This window comes from Euleptes europaea, chromosome 4, assembly GCF_029931775.1.
Source record: "Euleptes europaea isolate rEulEur1 chromosome 4, rEulEur1.hap1, whole genome shotgun sequence".
Classification (NCBI taxonomy): domain Eukaryota; kingdom Metazoa; phylum Chordata; class Lepidosauria; order Squamata; family Sphaerodactylidae; genus Euleptes; species Euleptes europaea.
Window position 1 is genome coordinate 4,556,666 of NC_079315.1, and position 22,657 is coordinate 4,579,322.

The 22,657-nt window shown below is 48.1% G+C and overlaps 1 protein-coding gene across 1 annotated transcript; it reads left to right on the forward strand.

The window, feature by feature from the left end:
* The first annotated feature begins 835 nt into the window (after positions 1 to 835).
* MXD4 (MAX dimerization protein 4) lies at positions 836 to 15,643 on the forward strand. Its single transcript, XM_056848795.1, has 6 exons — positions 836 to 908; positions 1,059 to 1,140; positions 4,201 to 4,230; positions 12,887 to 13,001; positions 14,937 to 15,096; positions 15,495 to 15,643. The coding sequence occupies exons 1-6, from the start codon at positions 845 to 847 to the stop codon at positions 15,641 to 15,643; spliced, it is 600 nt and encodes a 199-aa protein (XP_056704773.1). The 5' UTR covers positions 836 to 844.
* The last annotated feature ends 7,014 nt before the right edge of the window (positions 15,644 to 22,657 follow it).

The following is a 22,657-nucleotide window of genomic DNA, read 5'->3' on the forward strand; positions in this document are numbered from 1 at the left end:
GCTTGGAGGAAAATTGCTTCCTGACCCCAAAATGAATGCAAAGGAGCCCACGCCCGCTACTGGTGCTTCATTTTACGGCCTGGCACTAGCCACCCATATGTAGGTTGCCAGCTCTGGGTTGGGAAATATCTGGATATTTTTGGGGCATAGCCTGAAGAGGGTGGGGTTTTGGGAGGGGCTCCAATGCCATAGAGTCCAATGGCCAAAGCGGCCATTTTCTCCAGGTGAACTGATCTCTATCAGCTGGAGGTCAGTTGTAATAGTGGGAGATCTCCAGCTGCCACCTGGAGGTTGGCAACCCTACCAGCCTCCCGGCGAGGCCCACGGACGCCCCCTGATGGATCCCCCCGCTCCTGCAGGCGCAAGACCTGTGCCGCGGTGACGTCATATGTTTTCCTCGGAGAGCGCCGCGCCGGCTCCGCCCACCTCCGCCGCCGCTCCTTCGGACACACCCCCGCCCGGCCATTGGCCGCGAGCCTCCGACCCCCGCTCCTTATTTGCATCGCCCAATCGCGGCCCCCTGCCTGCTTTGCATAGGCGCCGGCGTCCACTCAGCGAGCCGCGGGGCGGGGCCCTCGCGAGCTGTTGCTAAGCTCCGGCTTCCTCCTCTCGTCCTCCACCCCCACCCCAGTGTTGCTGCCGTGCGCGGGGCCGGCCTATCCCGACACGCCCCTTGGCGGAAGGGAGGCGCCGATTGGCCGCGCGGCCTCCGCGGGACTCCGCTGACTGGCCCCTCCGGCTGCCCGTCCGCGGGGGGGGGGGGGAGGGTAACGTGCCGAGCTCGGAGCTGGCTGTGAGGCGGCGGCGGTTGGGGGGCTGAGGCGGCGCCGACGCGGAGGAGGTCATGGAGTGGAACTCCCTGCTGATGCTGCTGGAGGCCGCCGAGTACCTGGAGCGGCGGGAGAGAGGTGTGTGGAGGGGCCGGGCGTGGCTGGCGGGTGGGGTGGGGGACCCTGGCTACACCCCCTCCCCTCCCGGGCGAAGGGCCCGGCCTTCCTCATCTCCCCCCCCCTCATCCTCCTCCTCCTCACGCCCGGCCCGTATTCTTTGCCCCGCAGAGGCCGAGCACGGCTACGCCTCGGTGCTGCCCTTCGACAGCGACCGGAGGAGGAGGCCGGCCCGCAAGCCCCAGAGCTGCCGGTGAGTAGGGGGCGCCCCCCCCCATTCCATCTCCCCCCCAGCACTGCCCCGTCCGGGGCCGGGCCTGCCAGCCCCCTCCCCCTCCCCCTCCCTCCTACGCTCGCTGCCACGCGTACAACATTGCTGCTGCTTTCGGGGCGGATTTCTGCGGGATCTGCACCCCTCCCCCACCCCCGTGCAGGCCTTCGGGGGTTGTGGATGCTCTGGCGTGAAGGCTTGCTGGGGGTGGGGTGGGGTGGGGTGGATGCATGCATGCTGCACAGTGCAATTGTCTAGAGCAGTTGCGTGCCTGCGTCGTGGATTGGCTTCGTGCATCGGATGAAATGGGCTGTGGAAGCTGGAACTGCGATACGTGTCACGGTGGCACAAGATTCCTTTTTGGGTTTTGCCGCAACAGGCTAGCATGGCTATCCCGCGAGCGGCCTTCATATATTTATATGTGTGTGTGTATACTTTAACTATGAAAGCTGGAACAACAGTACATGTTATTTATATGGTGGCACTAGACTCCTTTTTTTTTTTTTGCCACAACAGACTAACATAGCTACCTTGCTAGCTGCCTTTTTATTTGTATACACACACATATATATATATGTGTGTGTGTGTATGACAAGATTCCTTTTTGGTTTTGCCACAGCAGACTAACATGGCTACCCCAACTAGCTGCCTTTATATGTATGGGAAAGATATATCTTTCCCATCATTCTCTGATGAGATAGATAGATATCCCATCGACACCATAACTAGCTACTTTTGCGCCCAAGTCAAGAACATAAACTTGCACCCTCCCAATACTTTTATAGTAGTTATTGTAGTAAAAAAAAAGGCAAATGCATAAATAACTAAAGTAGTAACAACACCGTGTTTGTTTTAGTCATGGTATTTTTTTTTCTGCAGCCCTCCGCTTTGGGTTGCCGTGCCACTGGCACACATTTACAGCCCTGCTTTCTGTTGAAAGAGTCTGCTGGCTTTGCTGGCCTGGAATTCTTTTGCTCTTCCGACCTGCTCAGCTGACTTTTTAAATATCCTTCTTTTTTTTTAGTTTGCACATTTCCAGCCCTCTTAGTCAGGAGGCCGGCTTCAGTGACGCCTTGCATATTTACATGACATCAGCAGTTTCACATTCGAGTTCTTTGTTTGGAGGCAGTTTGAGAAGGTAGAAGAGTTGTTTTTTATATGCTGACTTTCTCTACCTTTTACGGAGCATTAAACCGGCTTACAATCTCCTTCCTCTCCCCACAGCAGACATCTTGTGAGGTAGATGAGACTGAGAGAGTTCGGAGAGAACTGTGACTAGCCCAAGGTCACCCAGCAGGCTTCATGTGGAGGAGTGGGAAAACTGCTCTTAACCACTACACCACACTGGCTCTCTGTTGGTCTGCAGTAGAAGAGCTAGACTTGAGTCCAGGAACAGCTCGGAGACCAGCAAGATTTTCAGGGTATGAGCTTTTGAGAGTTTCCTTCTCCAGTTATCGGATGAAGGCAGTGGGGACTGTCAAAAGCTCATACCCTGAAAATCTTGCTGGCGTCCAAGCTGCTACCGGACTCAAATCTAGCTCTTGATTCGACAATTATTCTTCAACCTCATCGGTCTCTTGACTCTGTTTAGACCTCCTCTGTCCATAAACAGAGAAGCTGTTTCAGATTGGGCATGGGGAAAGGTTCTCTGCTCTCAGATCAGCAGATGTGGTGTGGTGGATAAGAGCGATGGATGCTAATCTGGTGAACCGGGTTTGATTCTCCACTCCTCCCCATGAAGCCTGCTGGGTGACCTTGGGCTAGTCACACACTCTCAGCCTCGAGAGCCAGCGTGTTGTAGTGGTTAAGAGTGGTGGACTCTAATCTGGAGATCCGGGGTTTGATTCCCCTCTCTTCCACATGAAGCCTGCTGGGTGACCTTGGGCTAGTCGCAGTTCTCTCTGAACTGTCTCAGACCCACCTACCTCACAAGGTGTCTGTAGTGGGGAGAGGAAGGAAAGGTGATTGTAAACTGCTTTGAGACTCCTTAAAGAAAAGCAGGGTATAAAAACCAACTCTTATACTTGCTTGGTTTCTTGTTGGTTCCTGCTAAACCCACAGAAACCATGCTTGGGGAAGGAAGTGGGTGGTTGTGCACGTCAGCTAGCGAAGGAGTCTCAGGGTTGGAACTTGAGAGGGCTCCTGTGCTACTTCTGGTGTCCTAGTCACACAGCAGAATTCTGTCTGACTGGCAAGTACAGAAGCCTTCAAGATCTGGGCTTGGCGGCTCTGAGGAGTCATCGTCAAGAGACTGATTGGAAAATACAGTCAAGTCTGCAATAAAGGGAGGAAAGCAAAGGCCAGGCTTCTTCTCAACTGATCATTCTCATCTGTTCTCCCCTCCACAGCTCATCTTTGCCAACACCCTGCAGATTAAGTTAAACTGAGAGGGAGTGCCTGACCAGCATTGTCCAGTTAATTTCATTGGGGCTTTGTGCATCCCTTTGTACACCACCAGCATGGAGAAGCGGTTAAGAGCGGCAGACTAATCTGGTGAACCGGGTTGGTTTCCCCACTCCTCCGCATGAGCGGCGGACTTAAATCTGGAGAACCGGGGTTGATTCTCCACTCCTCCACATGAGTGGTGGACTCGAATCTGGAGAACTGGGTTGCTTTCCCCATTCCCTCCGCATGAAGCCTTCTGGGTGACCTTGGGCTAGTCACAGCTCTTTGAGCTCTCTCAGCCTCACCTACCTCACACGGTGTGTGTTGTGGGGAGAGGAAGAGAAGGCGATTGTAAGCCGCTTTGAGACTCCTTAAAGGTATAGAAAATCAGGGAATTAAAACAAACTTGTTCTTCCCTAGTCATAGAGAAGCACCTCCATCACCAGCGCTGTATTGCTTGGATCAAAAAGATTCAACATTGATCCCCACGCTCCATTAAACTTGGGAAAATAAGCTAAACGAATGCTATGCTAGTTGGCAAGTCAGAAAGAATTGCCTCCAAAAATGGTGTTTTCTTATGTGGATTCTTTCATGATATCTTCATTCTTTCTTTCAGCAGGTAATACTTCTCTAAAATACTCTCTTTTGTTTTTAAAGGTCTTCTCATAACGAACTAGAGAAGCATAGGTAAGTAGCAATGATATAGTGGGGCTATTGTACTTGCTAGCCTATGCTAACTACTATTGTCACGGGGGGATTTTTTTATTGTAATCAGACTTTCTCATTGAGACCCCAGGTGGATTACAAATCACGACAGAAACAATTCAGTGAACAGCAAAGATTTGTGATGAACAAGGCAATCCAGTCGGATTAGGGTCAACGAACTGGAAAACAACATGAGCAAACAAAAAGCTGCCAAAAAGTTTGACATATTATACAGAAGAGAGGGTTACAAAACATTGAATTTTAGGTAAAGGGGGTGATTCACGCAGTAGACAATTGCAGTATACTATAATACTCTCCCTGACGGAAGCAACTGCTTGAGCTAATCCATTATATTGTAGTTCTGATCTCTGTAGCGTGATGCGGTAGCTAAAAAGGCAAATGCGATCTTGGGCTGCATCAACAGGAGTATAGTGTCCAGGTCACGTGAAGTGAAGGTATCGCTTTACTCTGCTCTGGTTAGACCTCACCTAAAGTATTGTGTTCCGTTTTGGGCACCACCATTTAAGAAAGATGAAAATAAGCTGGAACGTGTCCAGAGGAGGGCAACAAAGATGGTGAGGGGACTGGAGACCAAGTCCTATGAGGAAAGGTTGAAGGAGCTGGGTATGTTTAGTCTGAAGAGGAGAAGACTGAGAGGGGTTATGATAACCATCAAGTACTTGAAGGGCTGTCATATAGAAGATGGTGCTGAGTTGTTTTCTGTAGCCCCAGAAGGTCGGACCAGAACCAACGGGTTGAAATTAAATAAAAAGTTTCTATCTAGACATTAGGAAGAGCTTTCTAACAATTAGAGCAGCTCCTCAGTGGAACAGGCTTCCTCGGGAGGTGGTAAGCTCTCCTTTCCTGGAGGTTTTTAAGAAGAGGTTAGATGGCCATCTGACAGCAATGCTGATTCTATGACCTTAGGCAGTTCATGAGAGGGAGGGCATCTTGGCCATCTTATGGGCATGGAGTAGGGATCGCCGGGTGTGTGTGGAGGGGGAGGTAGTTGTGAATTTCCTGCATTGTGCAGGGAGTTGGACTAGATGACCCTGGTGGTCCCTTCCAATGCTATCATTCTATGATTTTTTATAAGAATGTCCTCCTCTTGTTTGCCTGATGTGCCTTTCGATGCGATAAGTTACACTAAGTCTATAGTCAAAGCCTCTCCCGTTGGAAGTCAGTGGGAATTTCACGTGCTCAGCTTTGCTGCCTCATTCTGAATCAGACCCTCGGGTCCATCAAGGGCAGGAGTCGCTACTCAGACTGGTAGCGATTCCCCAGGGTTTCAGGAAAAGGTCTTTCGCACATCGCCCATTACCTGAACCTTTCAACTGGAGAGGCCGGGGATTGAACCTGGGACCATTTGCATGCAAAGCAGATGCTCTGCCACTGAGCCACAGCCTTCCCCCAATATTGCACGTAGTACTTATTCTACTTGGTGAAGTCAATTGTGCACTGTGTGAGGGGGAAATATTTTTAACTTCTAAAATAAGTCACTAATTTTCTTTCTTGCATGTCAGCTACTGGATGGATACAGGTTGAGCATCCCTTATCCAGACAACCAATATCCAGACTGACCCGACTGGCATTACTCACAGGCCCTCAGCAGCATGCTAGTTTGCTTTCTAATGGTTCAATGTATGCAAAATTATTTAAAAATATTGCTTAAAATTACATTCTATGTGTATGTGTGTATATAAAACATAACCTGAATTTTGTGTTTAGACTTGAGTTGTCGTCATCCCCCCCACAAGATATCTCATTATGGGGAGGGGACATGGCTCCGTGGTAGAGCATCAGCTCGACATGCAGACGGTCCCAGGTTCAATCCCCGGCGTCTCCAGTTAAAGGGACCAGGCGAGTAGGTGATGTGAAAGACCTCGGCCTGTGACCCTGGAGAGCCGCTGCCGGTCTGAGTAGACAATACTGACTTTGATGGACCATGGGTTTGGTTCAGTAAAAGGCAGCTTCGTGTATTCATGTGTTCTTTAATTGTACTCTTCCTTTAGGGGAGGGGCTGTGGCTCAATGGTAGAGCATCTGTTTTGCATGCAGAAGGTCCCAGGTTCAATCCCCAGCATCTCCAGTTAAAGGGATGAGGCAAGAAGGTGATGTGAAAGACCTCTGCCTGAGACCCTGGAAAGCTGCAGCTGGTCTGAGTAGACAATACTGACTGATGGACCAAAGGTCTGATTCAGTATACTGATTCAGCAGCTTCAGGTGTTCATGTATATGCAAATATTCCAAAATACAGAAAGATCTGAAATACGGACCGCTTCTGGTCCCAAGCAGTCTGGATAAGGGATGTGTGAGTATTAAGTGCTGTCAAGTAGCTTCTGACTCATGGTGACCCTATGAATCAATGTCCTCCAGAATGCCTTAGAAGCTAGAAGTGAGGGCTTCAAGATGCAATAGAAGCTAAAATGACTAAACTGTTGTACTGTGGTTACATTATGAGAAGACAAGTAAATGGAAAAGATAATCATGCTAGGAAAAGTGGAAGGCAGCAGGAAAAGAGGAAGGCCCAACAAGAGATGGATTGACTCTATAAAGGAAACCACAGCCCTCAGTTTGTAAGACCTGAGCAAGGCTGTTAAGGATAGGACATTTTGGAGGAGAAGGGATACTCAACCTGAATTTGTAAGTGTGTGTGTGTTGTATATTGTGAATTCTTTGGGGAACCGATTTCATTGCTTGGTTCATATATTACCTGGTTCATATATTACCTTCCGCCTTCCCATCACTGAACCCTCATAAGGTTAGGGCGGGGAGGCCGGTGAAAGACGTGAGCGTGTTAGCTCTCCTGCGCTGAGGAATTAAGGGATCTTGGAGAGAATAGGCATGCATCATGACTAGTATCCATTTTGACTAGTAGCCATGGCTAGCCCTCTCCTCCATGAACATGTTCACTCCCCTCTTAAAGCTTTCCAGGTTGGGAGCCCTCACCACATCCTGTGGCAGGGAGTTCCACAATTTAACCAAGTGTTGTGTGAAGACTTCTTTTATCAGTTTAGAATCTCACCCTCCAGCTTCAGCAGATGACCCTGCATTCTAGTATTATGAGAGGGGGAGAAAAGCTTCTCCCTGTCCACTCTCTCCATACCATGCATAATTTTCTAGACCTCTATAATGTCTCCCCTTAACGACCTTCTTTCCAAGCTAAACAGCCCTAAGCTTTTTAGCCGCTCCTTATAGAGCAGTTGCTCTCATCCCCTGTTCATTTGGATTGCTCTTTTCTGCTCTTTTCTCTAGACATTCATACTCCTGTTAAAGAAACTGGATTTTGCAAATTTGCCTTCCACCTTGAAGGGCACCTCTTGTCCTGCTCACTGTTATCCTGGAGAACTTCACCTGTACTTGCAGGGACTAGTCATCTCTTTGAGGGTACATCTGGCTGATATTCTGGCTTTGGATCGCAGGATGATTGGCAAATTCCTTCCCCCACCCCCAGCCTCTAATGAAACAGTTCTTGAAGGACATGTTCCGGACTATGCCTTTCATACCTGTTTGGGAACTGGAACCAATGACTGGTCCTCTCACAGTTGATGAAAAGGCAGTTTGAAAGGTGCATGCGACACACCATGTTTATGTTGTGTCCTGACGCATCAGGTTAAGGTGGGCCTGCGCTCTGGTGTAAAATTCCTCCCTAAGGTGGTATCTGATTCTTTTGAAATATTAGCCAGATCATTGTTCTTCCAGCCTACTTTAGAGGTGGAACAGGATCTGTATCCCCTAGATGTGGAACAGGCTCTAAACATAAGAAAGGCCATCCTGGATCAGACCAAGGCCCATCAAGTCCAGCAGTCTGTTCACACAGTGGCCAACCAGGTGCCTCCAGGAAGCCCACAGACAAGATGACTGCAGCAGCACCATTCTGCCTGTGTTCCAAAGCACCTAACATAATGGGCATGCTTCTCTGATCCTGGAGAGGATAGGTATGCATCATGACTAGTATCCATTTTTATTAGTAGCCATGAATAGCCCTCTCCTCATAAGAACATAAGAAAAGCCCTGCTGGATCAGACCCAGGCCCATCAAGTCCAGCAGTTTGTTCACACTATGGCCAACCAGGTGCCTCCGGGAAGCCCACAGACAAGATGACTGCAGCAGCACCATCCTGCCTGTGTTCCAAAGCACCTAACATAATGGGCATGCTTCTCTGATCCTGGAGAGGATAGGTATGCATCATGACTAGTATCCATTTTTATTAGTAGCCATGAATACCCCTCTCCTCTGTATTCCCATGAGACTTAAAAGTTTCAGCCTTTTGTATTAATAGAACTGCCAACTTAAGGAAAGAGCCTACTGTGTTTTTATGTTATGAAGGTCCTGGGAAGAGCTACAGAGGATCCAGTCGGTGCTTTAATCATTGGGTCACTTGTGTTGGTCACACTGCTGTAATCTGGTCCAGCGTCTACTTCCTCTTCCTGTCTGGGTGAATTCTACGATATCACAGCAACAGCATCTTCCCGCAGCGTCCTGTTTCCTGAGCTCTGCAGCACAGCCCCCCCCTGGCTCAATTGTGTACATTCATAAACCATGAGAGCCAGGAAGAGTGCTGCATTTGGCAGTGCAGTCTTTGATTTCTTATACTGTAAATACTCTGCCCCCCCCCCCGAGCTTTAGTCTTTTCCCCCTGTGTGTGTTGCTGCTTACCTGTAACTTATGGTGTTTCAGTGGTCCTCTGTGCAGTTGCACCACCTGTCCAACCTTCCCGCAATAGATCACGATGGGTAGCCATGTGAGTCTGTCTGTAGCAGTAGAAAAGAGCAAAAGAGTCCAATAGCGCCTTAAAGGTAACAAAATTTCTGGCAGGGTAGGAGCTTTCGTAAGCCACAACTTGCTTCTTCAGGTGTGACTCTTGAAAGCTCACACCCTGCCAGAAATTTTGTTAGTCTTTAAGGTGCCACTGGACTTTTTTGCTCTTTTCTACTGCTACAGGCCGATTCGCCCTGACCTGGATGGCCCAGGCTAGCCTGATCTCGTCAGATCTCAGAAGCTAAGCAGGGTCAGCCCTGGTTAATATTTGGATGGGAGACCACCAAGTAATACCAGGGTTGCTGTGCAGAGGAAGGCACTGGTAAACCACCTCTGTTAGTCTCTTGCTATGAAAACCCCAAAAGGGGTCCCCATAAGTCAGCTGCAACTTGACGGCACTTTACACACACACACACACACACACACACACACACACACACGCGGACTCACACGGCTATCCATGGTGATCTCCACAGCAAGGCTCCCTGTGTGTGGTACGTGCTATTGGTATAATGCCATGTGCATTATCACATTCTTAGTGTGTTGTATTTCTACTTATGCAATATCATTTGCTGCTTTAGTAAAGAGCAAGAGTCCAGCAGCACCTTAAAGACTAACAACATTTCTGGCAAGTAGGGGCTTTTGAGAGTCACGTCTGAAGAAGTGAGTTGTGGCTTAGGAAAGCTCCATACCCCTGCCAGAAATTTTGTTAGTCTTTGAGGTTCTCCTGGACTCCTGCTCTTTTCTAAAGTAGCAAATGGTATTGCATAAGTAAAAATACAGCACGCGAAGAATGAGATAAAGCATATGGCATTATACTGATAGCACTTATCACACACAGGGAGCCTTGCTGTGGAGGAGATCACCATGGGTAGCTGTGTTAGTCTGTCTGTAGCAGTAGTAAAGAGCAGTAACACTACCCAAAGTTGTCTTTTGTGCCATTTGGAAGAATTACCTTAGATTTTGTGTTCCACCATTTTGCCAGGAGCAAGGAGAAGAAATAGTAGAAAGAAGGGAGGGAGGGAAAGCAATAATAAGAAAGAGAAGAAAGCAATGAATCAGGACATTTTGAGCCGTTGCAAACCAAGATAAGAACATAAGAAATGCCCTGCTGGATCAGACCCAGGCCCATCAAGTCCAGCAGTCGGTTCACACAGTGGCCGACCAGGCGCCTCCAGGAAGCCCACAAGCAAGACGACTGCAGCAGCATTGTCCTGCCTGTGTTTCACAGCACCCAATAGAATAGGCCTGCTCCTCTGATCCTGGAGAGAATGGGTATGCATCATGACCAGTATCCATTTTGACTAGTAGCCATGGATAGCCCCATCCTCCATAAGAACATAAGAAATGCCATGCTGGATCAGACCAAGGTCCATCAAGTCCAGCAGTCTGTTCACACAGCGGCCAATCAGGTGCCTCTAGGAAGCCCACAAACAAGATGGCTGCAGCAGCATTGTCCTGCCTGTGTTCCACAGCACCTAATATAATAGGCATGCTCCTCTAAGACTGTAGAGAGTAGGTATGCATCATGACTAGTATCCATTTTGACTAGTAGCTACGAATAGCTCTCTCCTCGGTGAATAGGTCCACTCCCCTCTTCAAGCCTTCCAAGATCCATGTAGCCCTCACTTGCAGCTTCAGGTTTGGCTGCAAAGCCCTGAATTCTAACGTTTGCTTTTTAAAAAGCTGAAATGCTTCCAACAGGATGAAAATAACCAAAGGCAAAATGCGGTGTAGAATACCAAGGCTATAGGAATATGAATGTCTTTAAACCATATCATGCAAATACAAAAGGTCAAAGGACATTAGAGGCATTATATTCCATGCACAATATAATACGCAAATTTTACCGGGCAGTATATTCACAAGTAAACTGTTTTTAAAAGGGGGCGGGAAACTGAACCCAATGGTAAAATTATCACCAAATCCCATTTTAATAATCATAATAACATGGTCAGATGAATAATACAGGAGATAGATTGTCAGTAAGGTAGAAAAATAAATTCAGAGAAGGAAAAGGCAGGGGAAAGATCCACTTCTGAGCATTTAAGATCCCGCCCAAAATCTATGTCTACTGCAGGGGTTCCCAAACGTTTTGAGTCATGGAGCACTTTTCAGGAGAGAAATTCGTTGCGGATCACTAATTTTCACCTAGCACCTATATACTCAACCGAATGACAGTAGTATTGTTCTTTCCAATCTCTTCACGGAGCCCTAGGAGATGCTTCGTAGAACACTGAGTGCTCCTTGGAGCAGTTTGGGAACCTCTGGTCTACTGTGTCCTTACAGTCATGATGTAAAAAGTCAAAGGTCATTTATGCATAGTCGCTGTAACCTCCTTTATTCCCTGTTTCAGCCAGGATCTAACTTTTCAGTATGCGCTGTATCCCATTCCTTGGTAGCTCGATGCTGTTTCAACACAAAACCAACCTGGGTCCTCCTATTCCTCTGTTAATCCGACTTTTCCCTCTCCCCTGAGCTCAGCCCAGCTCAAATTTCCATGCAGATGGGAAGCCAGGGAAACACAGAAGATTGGCTTCTCTCACAGCCAATCACAAAGCAGTGTGTAAAGAGGCGGGGATTCAAGTGCTTCCTTCTACCTCAGAGCTCTTTCTGGGCCAAAGAAAGGCTTTTTAAAAACAAGGCTTGGATTTTCTTTCTCTCCCCCCGCCCCTCAGCTTTCAGATTGCTCCGCTTTTGGTTCTTAAAAGTGCTTTTTTTATGCGGCAGTTAAGTTGGGGGGGGGAATCTTCTCTCACAGTGAGCACTGCGAAGTAAGCCAATTACAGAGCAGCATTTAAAGAGGCGGGACTTGATTTGAGCTTGGGAGACGGCCGGTGCATAGATTCCCAACAGGAAAGTGTGAGTCCAGCCAGCAACGAACCTCAGGTAAAACTCCCATGCATAAATGACTACAGTAAGGTTTGGTGGATCTCAAGTAGAAAGGGGGTTCATTGACAGTACTAAGATTGTGCTGAGAACTGCAGCCAAGTTATATTCAACAAAGGCTGTATTTTCAGGCAGTATTTCTGCATCGCCAACCCGGTGACAAATTCCCACCCCTATTTTTAGTGCCGAGCTCCTTTTTTTTTGCTGACGATGCCCACACTTAAAGCGCCAGTCCCCGTATCTTGCCATCCATTCCGCGACTCCTTAAAAAGCAAGCATGGAAAACAGTTTCTTGTCACTGTTTCACAGCATGACTGGATAAACGCAGCCTTTCCACAACCACCTCGTCACGTCCTGCCCTTGTACACTCCACAGATCGCAAGATAAGTGTGTTGTTGCTCGTTCTCTCTGCTTCGGCTGGGGTCGCCAACCTCCAGATAGTAGCTGGAGATCTCCCGCTATTACAACTGATCTCCAGCTGACAGACCAGTTCCCCTGGAGAAAATGGCCGCTTTGGCAATTGGACTCTATGGCACTGACGCCCCTCCCCTCCCTAAACCCCACACTCCTCAGGCTTCACCCCAAAAACCTCCCGCGGGTGGCGAAGAGGGACCTGGCTGTGAGAGAAACCACGCTTGCGTGTCTCACGCTTTGCCTTCTGCATGGGGATTTATCCGGGCTGAGCTCAGGGGAGAGGGAAGAATCGGGTTAACAGAGGAACGGGAAGTCCCGGGATTTGTGAGGGCTGGCAGCGAGGTCACATCTGATGGAGGGAAAACTCATGCATAACTCTAAGGGACAACCAAAATAGACCGGGGGGCGAACACAAGTGAAAGTACCCATGCAGTGACCACCAGGGTGTGTGTGTGTGGGGGGGAAATCCATAGTTGCTGTAGCGAGTTTTGTGCAGAAGGGAGCAAACAGAAGGATTTGCTGTCTATGTCAGGTTACTACAAAGGAAATAACACTTTGATTTCTACCCCTTTCAGGCGGGCTAAGCTTCGGCTGTATTTGGATGAACTAAAGCAGCTTGTTCCTCTTGGGCCAGATAGCAGTAGACACACAACCCTCAGCCTTCTGAAAAGGGCCAAGACGCACATTAAGGTAAAGCAGAATATTGTGTTTTTTAAGGTTTTACTTCTAGAAATTCAGGAATCGTTGTCGTTACTGTTCATCCAAAAATGGAATTCGCCCTTCCTCTCCCCACAACAGGCAACTTGTGAGGTAGGTAGGGCTGAGAGAAATGTGACTAGCCCAGGGTCACCCAGCTGGCTTCACGTGGAGGAGTGGGGAAACCAACCTGGTTCACCAGATTAGAGTCCGCCGCTCATGTGGAGGAGTGGGGGATCAAACCCAGTTCTCCAGATTAGAGTCCACTACTCCACACTGGCTCACAATTACGTCTCACATTTCTTAGAAAACCAGTTCCCATTTATTTCATAGGAAGAATCAGTGAAAGAATATGGTATAAAGAGCATTTACATATAGAAGAAGAAGAAGAGCTGGTTTTTAAATCCCGACTTTCCCTACCATCTAAGGGAAACTCAAACCAGCTTGCAATCACCTTCCCTTCCCCTCCTGACAACAGACACACTGTGAGGTAGGTGGGGCTGAGAGAGCTCTAACAGAGCCCAAGGTCACCCATGTGGCTTCATATGTAGGAGTGGGGAGTCAAACCTAGTTCTCCAGGTCTGAGTCCACTGCTCCAAACCACCACTCTTAACCACTACACCACGGTGGTGTAGTATATACTGAAAGAAAAACACACGTACAATTTTATTGTACGTTTAAAAATTTATTGCAATGGATAACAGTACAAGGGACTGCTGATAAGACCTCGGTTGTAAAATCTCCCTTTCCCGCTTCATAGTGTTAAAGAGCCACATCTTTGTAAAAATAGGTCCCGTTTCTTTATTTCGAGAGACTCTGTCGTTATCAGCATGACACAATTTCAAATTCAACAGTTGAAAGAAAGAAAGCTGAGCAAGCAGCAGCCGTGGCTAGAACTGGCCGGGCCACGTAACCCGCCTCGCTGGCTTCTAGTTCTGGGCTTAGCTTGATCTGCAGCACTGCTTTTGAATTGAGCTGTGGCTGATGGCCGAGAAGCAGGTGGTGGAGGGGTGGGAAGTGCATCCTGGCCACAGGCAGGCATGTTCGGTCTCTCTCTCTTAGCAGCAGCTCAAGAAGCGCTCTGTGTTTTTCCGGTGTCTCTCCGTCTGCCGGCAGAGAATGTATCTCAGCCAGCTCTAGGCTGCAGCCACGGCCCGCTCATGAGCAGGCGGTGCCTGTTTCCGAGACACGCCTCCCTGACTTCTGCCCACTTTCGCATGAGAGCAAGCAGTGCTTGTCAGCTTCCAAGTGCCATCTACTGTAAAAAATATGTCTGCCAGTAGCGTTGGCTTTAGCGTGCTTGTTTGGTGCGGTTGTGTATTTCCTGAAGACTGATTTGCTCAGTCTTATGTGCTAGCCAAGAGATTTAATCAATCTATAACTTTTCCAAACAATAGAAGCTATTGTATTTCGTAGTACCAGTGAAAAATTTAACTGCGTTTGCTTTGTGGTAAGTTTCCTTGTGCTCTCTGCCGACATAGGTGGCAATACCAATAAAATAAAATAAAATCGGTACACGCAGGCGTTCTCATAACCACTTCGTAGAATGCTTCATGGGAGCCAGTGTGGTGTAGTGGTTAAGAGCGGTGGACTCTGATCTGGAGAGCCGGGTTTGATTCTCCACTCCTCCACATGAGCGGTGGAGGTTAATCCGGTGAACGGGATTTGTTTCCCCACTCCTACACACGAAGCCAGCTGGGTGAGCTTGGGCCAGTCATGCTCTCTCAGCCCCACCTACCTCACAGGGTGTCTGTTGTGGAGAGAGGAAGGGAAGGCGATTGTAAGCCCGTTTGATTCTCCCTTAAGTGGCAGAGAAAGTTGGCATATAAAAACCAACTCTCCTCCTCCTCCTCCTCCTCGTCTTCTTCCATATGCCACAAGAATAGTCAATACAATAAGAAATAAGTGGATTTTGTTGGTTTTTATTAGAAATTGGAAGAACAGGACCGAAAAGCTCTAAATATTAAGGAACAGTTACAACGAGAACATCGATACCTCAAGCGTAGATTGGAACAACTCTCTGTGCAGGGTCTGGAGCGAGTCCGCACGGACAGCCTGGGTTCCACAATATCCACTGACTCCGAACAAGGTAATTCACATTCGTTCTGCTGTAACTTGAATTAATAATTTCTATATGTCATTCAGTTATTTATCCATTTTTATAATGTTTCCTTTGCTCTGTACTCCATGTGTCCAAGTCTGCCTTTCTTTGCATGTGCAACCATTTAAAAGTACATTTTAAGCAGTACAAAGAATGAGCTGAGCTTGTTCGTTTGCTAGAAATATTATAGTTTAGAATAATTACCTGGCAAACCACCCCGCAAACAAAGTCTGCCTTGGAAACGTCGGGATGTGACGTCACCCCATGGGTCAGGAATGACCCGGTGCTTGCACAGGGGACCTTTACCTGTTATAATTACCTAGTGTCTCCAGTGACTCAGCACCATCCTCTGTATGACCGATCTTTTCTCATCGTCTCTCTTTCAGAGGTGGACATTGAAGGGATTGAATTTCCGCCGGCGGAAATGGACAGTAGCGGATGCTCCAGCGATGCTGAGGACCACTACAGTTTACTAAGCAGCTCAAGTGACACGGGCTACGCGCTTCCCCATAGACTCAGCGCCAGGCTGGTGTAGTGTTTTGGGTGAACCGCTCGACTCAGGACCTTTGGATTGAAGCACTTACACACACACAAGAAATAAATTAAAAAACCCCGAGTTGCTAACCGCCACTCTTCCAGAAAACCTCCACTGCGACACTCCAAAAGGAGGTTCCCCCCCCCATGGTTTCCAGAAGTATGAATAGAAAATTAAATAAATTGTAAATCATGTTCCCCCCCCCCCCCAAAGTATGAGATTAGGCACAGTTGTGGCTTAAAGTTCTTTCATGTAGGCATTGTATAAACTTGATGGTATAGGGGGTGGAATCTGTCAAGAGCATTAAACTTAAACAGCTCAATTGCTTTGATTATTTTCCCCTCCTCGAAACTTACCTCGAGAGGAGACGGCCGGCCACGGCGGCTTGCAGCACTCACTCCCTTTCCGTTGTCTCTTTTGGCATCAGGAAGAGCCTCGGGCGAGCCTCCCTGGGTGTCCGTCGCTCGCTGCCACTTCTGTTCTTTGAATCAGGGCCATAGCAGGCTAAGGATTGCAAGCTATGGGAAGTTATATGCCTTTCAGAGTATTTAATAATGAAAAAAAATCTTTGCTAGCCAAAGATTGTTAGAAAGAAACCCTTTCAACGTTTGAGAGACACACACAAAAAAAGTATTTAATTTGTACGTTCTTAATAGAAGGTGGAAGAGCCAGTTCCGACCACGGCTTAATCAACGCGCAATGATCCTGGCTTTCTTTGTTTTCAAGCCCTAATTCTAGAAAGCTAGTCCTGTGAGGTGACGAGGGAAAAAAGCTTTGCCACCTTCAAGTGTGATTGATTGCAGTATGAGCTTTTTAAGGCACAAAACAACTGTCTCCCATTTGGCGTTTGCAGCCATTTTTAGTATTTGTTTTGTTTTGTTTGTTTCTCCTGTACATGCCTAGAGGAGGTTTTCATAGTGAACATTCAGCTCTCAGGAATTTTAATTTGCATGGACACCCTCTGCCTTCTGAGGCCGTGCTGTCCGTCAGCTAAAGGCTTCCACTTAGCATAATAAATCAGAGCCACATCTGCAGTTGGTCCCCCATTCCTATGGGAGGCGCCTCGGTCCTTATTTGAACGCTAGATGCGTCTGACGGGCCGTAAATATCCACCTGGGGTTGCTAGTCAAGTGAACAGAAAGTCTGATGGGCTAGACCAGGGGCTGAACCTTTCAATGTTCCTTGCTTAAACAATTAACCACCTGTTCCTTTCTTGTTCAAGGGGAAACTGGCAGCCAGTGCACTGGCTATCATGTAGTGAATGATACATGGCATGTCAGGTTCTTTGTTGAAGGGTTCAGAGTCCCCAAGATCCCAGAGATGGATAATCACACCTTTGTTTAGAAGGAAGGAGGGCAAGAAAACACTCCTTCCAGGGCTTTGCATTTTCCTGTATATAGTCGCCAGTACGCTGAATGGAAGGCATGGCATTAAATTACTATATTTCTTTTAGAACAGGATTCAAGTCCAGGAGCACCTTAAATTTTGCGGACCTTTAAGGTGCTACCGGGCTCAAGTTTTATTTCGCTACTTACAGACTAACACGGCTGCCCACCTGAAACTATTCCTTTCAAGCATTATTGTTATACCATAGGGACCATTTCGGTTCCTTAACCAAATGCTGTACAGTCGCTGATCTATTTAGAATTCATCAGGATGTTTAAAATGTATTCCCCCCCCCCAATCGTAGCAATACCGCAGAAGTATATTTTAATACCGTTTCAGCTTAGTGAAGCTATTAGACTCTTTTGCTTGCTGGTTTTTAAAAAATGGACCAATCTTTGCATTACTACTTTAAATAAAGGTCTTTTTTTATTTTAAAAAAAGATTTTAAAAGCTATACATGCTTCAGACAAGTAGGGTATTTCTCTGTAAATATATCCTGTAAAAGATTTTGTATTATATTTTTCTTAACTCTTCTTACTTGTATAGTTGAAAGGGAATGGTATCAACCCTGACCATTCTCAGGGACTCTTTCCTGAAGTCCTTCTGTGCCTCGGCCGCTGTTTGTACGTAATGCCTGTTCCTCTTCTGGTGAAAAACAGACACACTAAAAAAAAACCACAGTGGAGTTTGTTGAGTTGTATTCCTTTGCCTCAAGTGAAGTGGCAAAAGGTACGTTTTACCATTCCCGCTTCCGTACCGAAAGACGGCGTCTGCCGCTGAGAATCCAAGGCTGCCGTGTGGGATTTCTTTTTTAAAAAAACGCTGAACAATAATCAATTCTGATTATGCATGGTGACAGTGAAGTGAATATTGTCGTGGCCCTTTCAATATTCAGCATACACGTTTTCCCTTTGGTGCTTATAGTACAGAAAATAAAACGCCTGGCAGCTTTACACTTTCGTTTGCTTCCTTCACCAGCCTGGAACTTGCCAACGAGGAAAAACATCCTTTCGGATAACATATTTTGTAGCCACCCCTGCTTCGGTATTGGGTGGGGGGGCGCTGCAGTTATTAATTCAGGCAGCTGAATTTGAACTCCGTTTGCGGGATGCTGTTTTTGGTGTGTGTGATGCACATTTTGCCTGTTACCAAAATCCTCAGTGGAGAAGAGATATAGCAATATTTGACATTGTGTGTAGCTGATAAGCTATCTCATTTGGTGCGTAAATAAATTTCCAAATCATGAAATTTTGAGACGTTTATTTCAATATGCAACTGTCGACGGGAGGAAACGGCTGGTTATGTTGTTGCTTTTCTTCTACTATCAAATGGAATTCATTCATGGGTTGTAAAATGTTTTCCTTTAGGAAAAGCAGCTCTTCAACAGAGCCGTTCAAACCGAGAAACTCATGAAAAAAGGAAAAGAAATCTCAGAATGACGGTTGTTGTATTTTATGCCACTCTGATGTTCTCTCTTAACAATGAATGTGCACAATTTAATGAACTCTCTTCCAGACTGGGTATCAGTGGCTTTGTAGATCTTATATTTTCAATAAAGATTATTCCAATATTCTGAGAGCAAGTTAAAATGAAAATTGCCTTTTTCTGATTCCCCCGCCCCCATTCATTGCTGTGGAAACTACTGCCAAAAAACCAAGTACAGGTAATTGTTAAAGTTCGGTACAGATCATGTTGTTCTCTTCTCTGAGACTCAGAGGACATCTTATGAGTGGGTGTTTCTCTTCCTATGCTCAGGGATAGGCAGGATCTTAAAAACTTTCACTTCCTGTCCTGTGGTAGAAACGCCCCCCGACTTCCAGTTCTAATCCTGCCTCAGAGGGATAAGCATCTTCAAAGCGAGCTCCTGCTAAGCTTTGAGCCGAGCTACCATTTCAGCCTACCCTTTTTTCCTACTAAAACCCAAGGTCTGTCTTCCCTGTCAAGCCCCTGTACCCTGTACCTTGTCCCGCTTGTGCCCCTGTTGCCTTCCCGACCCAAGCCTGCTCATTTTTTCCCCTCACGGAGGAAAATGGCGGCAATGGAAGAGCGCTCCGGAGATGAACTCCTCTCCGGGGACGAGGCCGTGGATACGGGACTCCTACCCCCCCACCGGAAAAAGACGACGGAGGAGGGTGGGGGAAAGAGTAAGCGGCGCAACGAGCCTGAGGCGGCCGCCGGGAGATCAAAGCGCAGGCAGCCGGCTGAAGAAGCGAAAGCGGCCAGGGAAGCTAAAAATGGCGCGAAAAAGGCGCGCGCAGAGAAAACGGCCGCTGAACCTCCCCGTTTGTCCCTGCAAGGTGACGAGGGTGAGTGCTCTCAACCAGCCCGTAATGCCGACCCTGAAGGAGACTCTGCTACGGGCGATGGACCCAGCACAGTAAGAACCTCCTTTTCCCAACTTATGGTGGGGGGGGCGAGTGAACAAAGCATGATTGCCTTAATGCGAAGGGCCCTCAGGGAAGAGTTTGCCCTCCTTGGAGAATTGTCCTCTAGGGGGCCAGTGAGCTCCAGGGCCTCCTCTCCCTCTAGAAGCTCAGTGAGATCAGAGCGCTTAATGATTTCTGAGCCTGCAGCACAAGGTCCCAGTACTGCCTGGCCAACTAAAGCAGCCCAAAAGGCTCATCCAGCCAATCCTCCCAGACAATCCCAGGAAAATCCTTACCCTGAGGAAGAGAGAGAGGAAGGGGAGTTCTCCTCAGAAGAGGAGCAAGAAGGGGGGACCCAGGGCCAAGACCCCCACCCACGTTTATTTGCAGGGGAGGACTATCAGTCTTTCCTCTGCAAAGTCATGGCAGCCCTTGACCTCCATGAGGATGAGGATACTGAAGCCATCAAGAGCAAGGCAAAATTTAGGGGATCCAAGGAGTTCTTCACTAGACTCCAAACCAAAACAAGATCAGTGCCCTTCCCAGAGTATTTCGAGGATCTGGTTAAGGCTGAATGGCAGAAACCCATGTCTAATAAGCAAATTCCAGCCTCCATAAAAAAGCTGTATACACTGGAGCCTAGAGCCATGACCCTGCTGCAAGTACCACTGGTGGAGACACCAGTAACAGACCTCCAATCCTCGGGCCTAATCTCGGAGGATGGGGCAGGCAATATAAAGGATCCCCTGGATAGAAAAATTGATTATGCAGCCAAGAAGGCACACGAGGCTGCAGCATTATCTATCCAAGCGTCAGCCACCGCTGCCCTAGTGGCAAGGGCTAGCATTATGTGGATCCGAAAAATCATTGATTTGCTCCCACAGGACAACAAAAGAGTCTTAGACGGTCTTGCACGTCTCTTGAAGGCATCCAACTTCATGGCCGATGCGACATTGGACTCTATGTCATTTACCGCTAGATCATTGGCAGCCTGTGCAGGTAGGCGAGCTGCCTGGATCAGATCTTGGTCGGCAGACTGTGGGTCTAAGTCCATCCTACTGGGATACCCTTTCGAAGGGGGAAAATTGTTTGGACCAAAGCTGGACGACATCCTTGTGGAGAACAAGGATAAGAAAAAAGCCTTGCCAAAATACCTCAAAAAGGATGGAAAACCATCTTTCTCTCATTCCTTTCGTCCCTTCAGGACATCGCATTACATGGCACGCCCCAGATCAGATGGGAGGCGAAACTCTTGGAATTCCGGAACGGGAGCCTTCAGGAGAGGATCCAGATTTGGAAAAGGCCCCCAGTTCAACAACCAAGGGGCAGACAAAGCAAGCAGATTTGCTGACAAGCAGTCCAAACAATGACTCCAATCAGGCACCGGTGGGGGGAAGGTTAAAGTTCTTTGCAGAAACCTGGACCTCCTCCACGACAGACGCATGGGTACATCGGCTGACATCCCAAGGTTACATGATAGACTTTCGAAAATTTCCTCCGAATCGTTACCTGGTCTCTCAAGTCTCCCAAAATCCGGACAAGGCCCTCAGAACGCAAGGAGCCATTCAACACCTCCTGGACATTCGGGCAATAGAACACGTTCCTATTCCAGAGCAGTGCACCGGGGTTTACTCCTATTTCTTTACTGTGCCAAAAAGGAACGGAGACTGGAGGGCCATTCTAGATTTAAAGTTCCTCAACCGGTTTGTTCGGAAAAAGCACTTCAGGATGGAAACCCTCAGGTCCATAGTAGAGGCTCTGCGACCTCAAGCCTATTTAACATCAATAGACCTCACAGAAGCGTATCTGCATATCATGATACACCCGGCATATCGCAGATTTCTTCGATTCACGCACGGACATCTACACCTGCAGTTCCGAGCCCTGCCCTTCGGCCTTACATCTGCTCCAAGGGTCTTCACCAAAGTCCTAGTCAACATCGTGGCGGTCTTAAGAGAGCAGGGGATCCACATCTTCCCCTATCTAGACGACAATCTGGTGAGCGCCCCCTCGGAACGAACATCGATACTCCACACAGAAACCGTCATTCGAACCCTGCAACAACATGGGTTCCTGGTCAACATGTCCAAGAGCCTCCTGTCGCCAATACAATCAATACATCACCTGGGGGCCATCATAGATACAACCCAGAACAAAATGTTCCTGCCTCAAGACAAAGTATCCACATTGCAGGCTCTAGCCAGAACCACCATGACTTCAAAATCAACCGGACTATCGTCCCTAGTGAGGCTCCAAGGGCTCATGGTAGCATGCATCGGCGCGGTACCATGGGCACGATTGCACATGAGAACTCTTCAGTGGTTCCTAAAACCGTATCAAATCCAGATATCTCAGAAGCGGAACCCTCGCCTTACCTTAACGAAGCAAGTCAGAACCAGCCTCCTATGGTGGACCAAGAGATCCAACCTAACCAAGGGCCTCTCATACATTCCAGAAGCCATGACTCAAATCTTTACAGATGCGAGCCTACAAGGATGGGGCGCTACCCTACAACATCACATCGCCCAGGGCCAGTGGACTCCAACAGAAGCCCGTCTGCACATCAACAGATTAGAGTTGAGGGCCATACACAAAGCCCTTTTACAATTCCAGCCTCTGCTGAGGAATCAGCACATCCTGATCAGGACGGACAACGTGTCCGCCAAAGCGCATCTGAACAGGCAAGGAGGGTCTCGTTCCTCATCCCTCCATGCAGAGTCCCTACTTATCCTAAACTGGGCGGAAAAACATCTTTCCTCCATACGGGCGGAGCACATCAAGGGCACACTAAATTCACAAGCGGACTGGCTAAGCAGGCGGCAGCTGGACGAAGGAGAATGGACCCTGGACAAAGAAGTCTTTCAACTCCTATGCATGAGATTCGGCCATCCAGCGGTCGATCTCTTTGCCTCAGCCGAGAACCGACAGCTAAACAGGTTCTTCACAAGGTTCGTGCACCCAGAGGCAGAAGGGGTGGATGCATTGGAGACACCGTGGCCTCGGGAGACGCTATATGCCTTTCCACCCCTTCCATTAATTCCCAGAGTGATCAGGAAGATCCGGAGGGAAAAGGCGCACGTCATCCTAATCGCCCCATACTGGCCTCGAAGACTGTGGTTCCCCGCGCTGAGGGAGCTATCCACTCAAGACCCGTGGGAGCTGCCAAAAACCAGGGACCTTCTACATCAGGGACCCATCCTGCACCCGGACCCAGTGTGGTTAAAACTGACCGCCTGGGCCTTGAAAGGCAGAGGATGCTGAA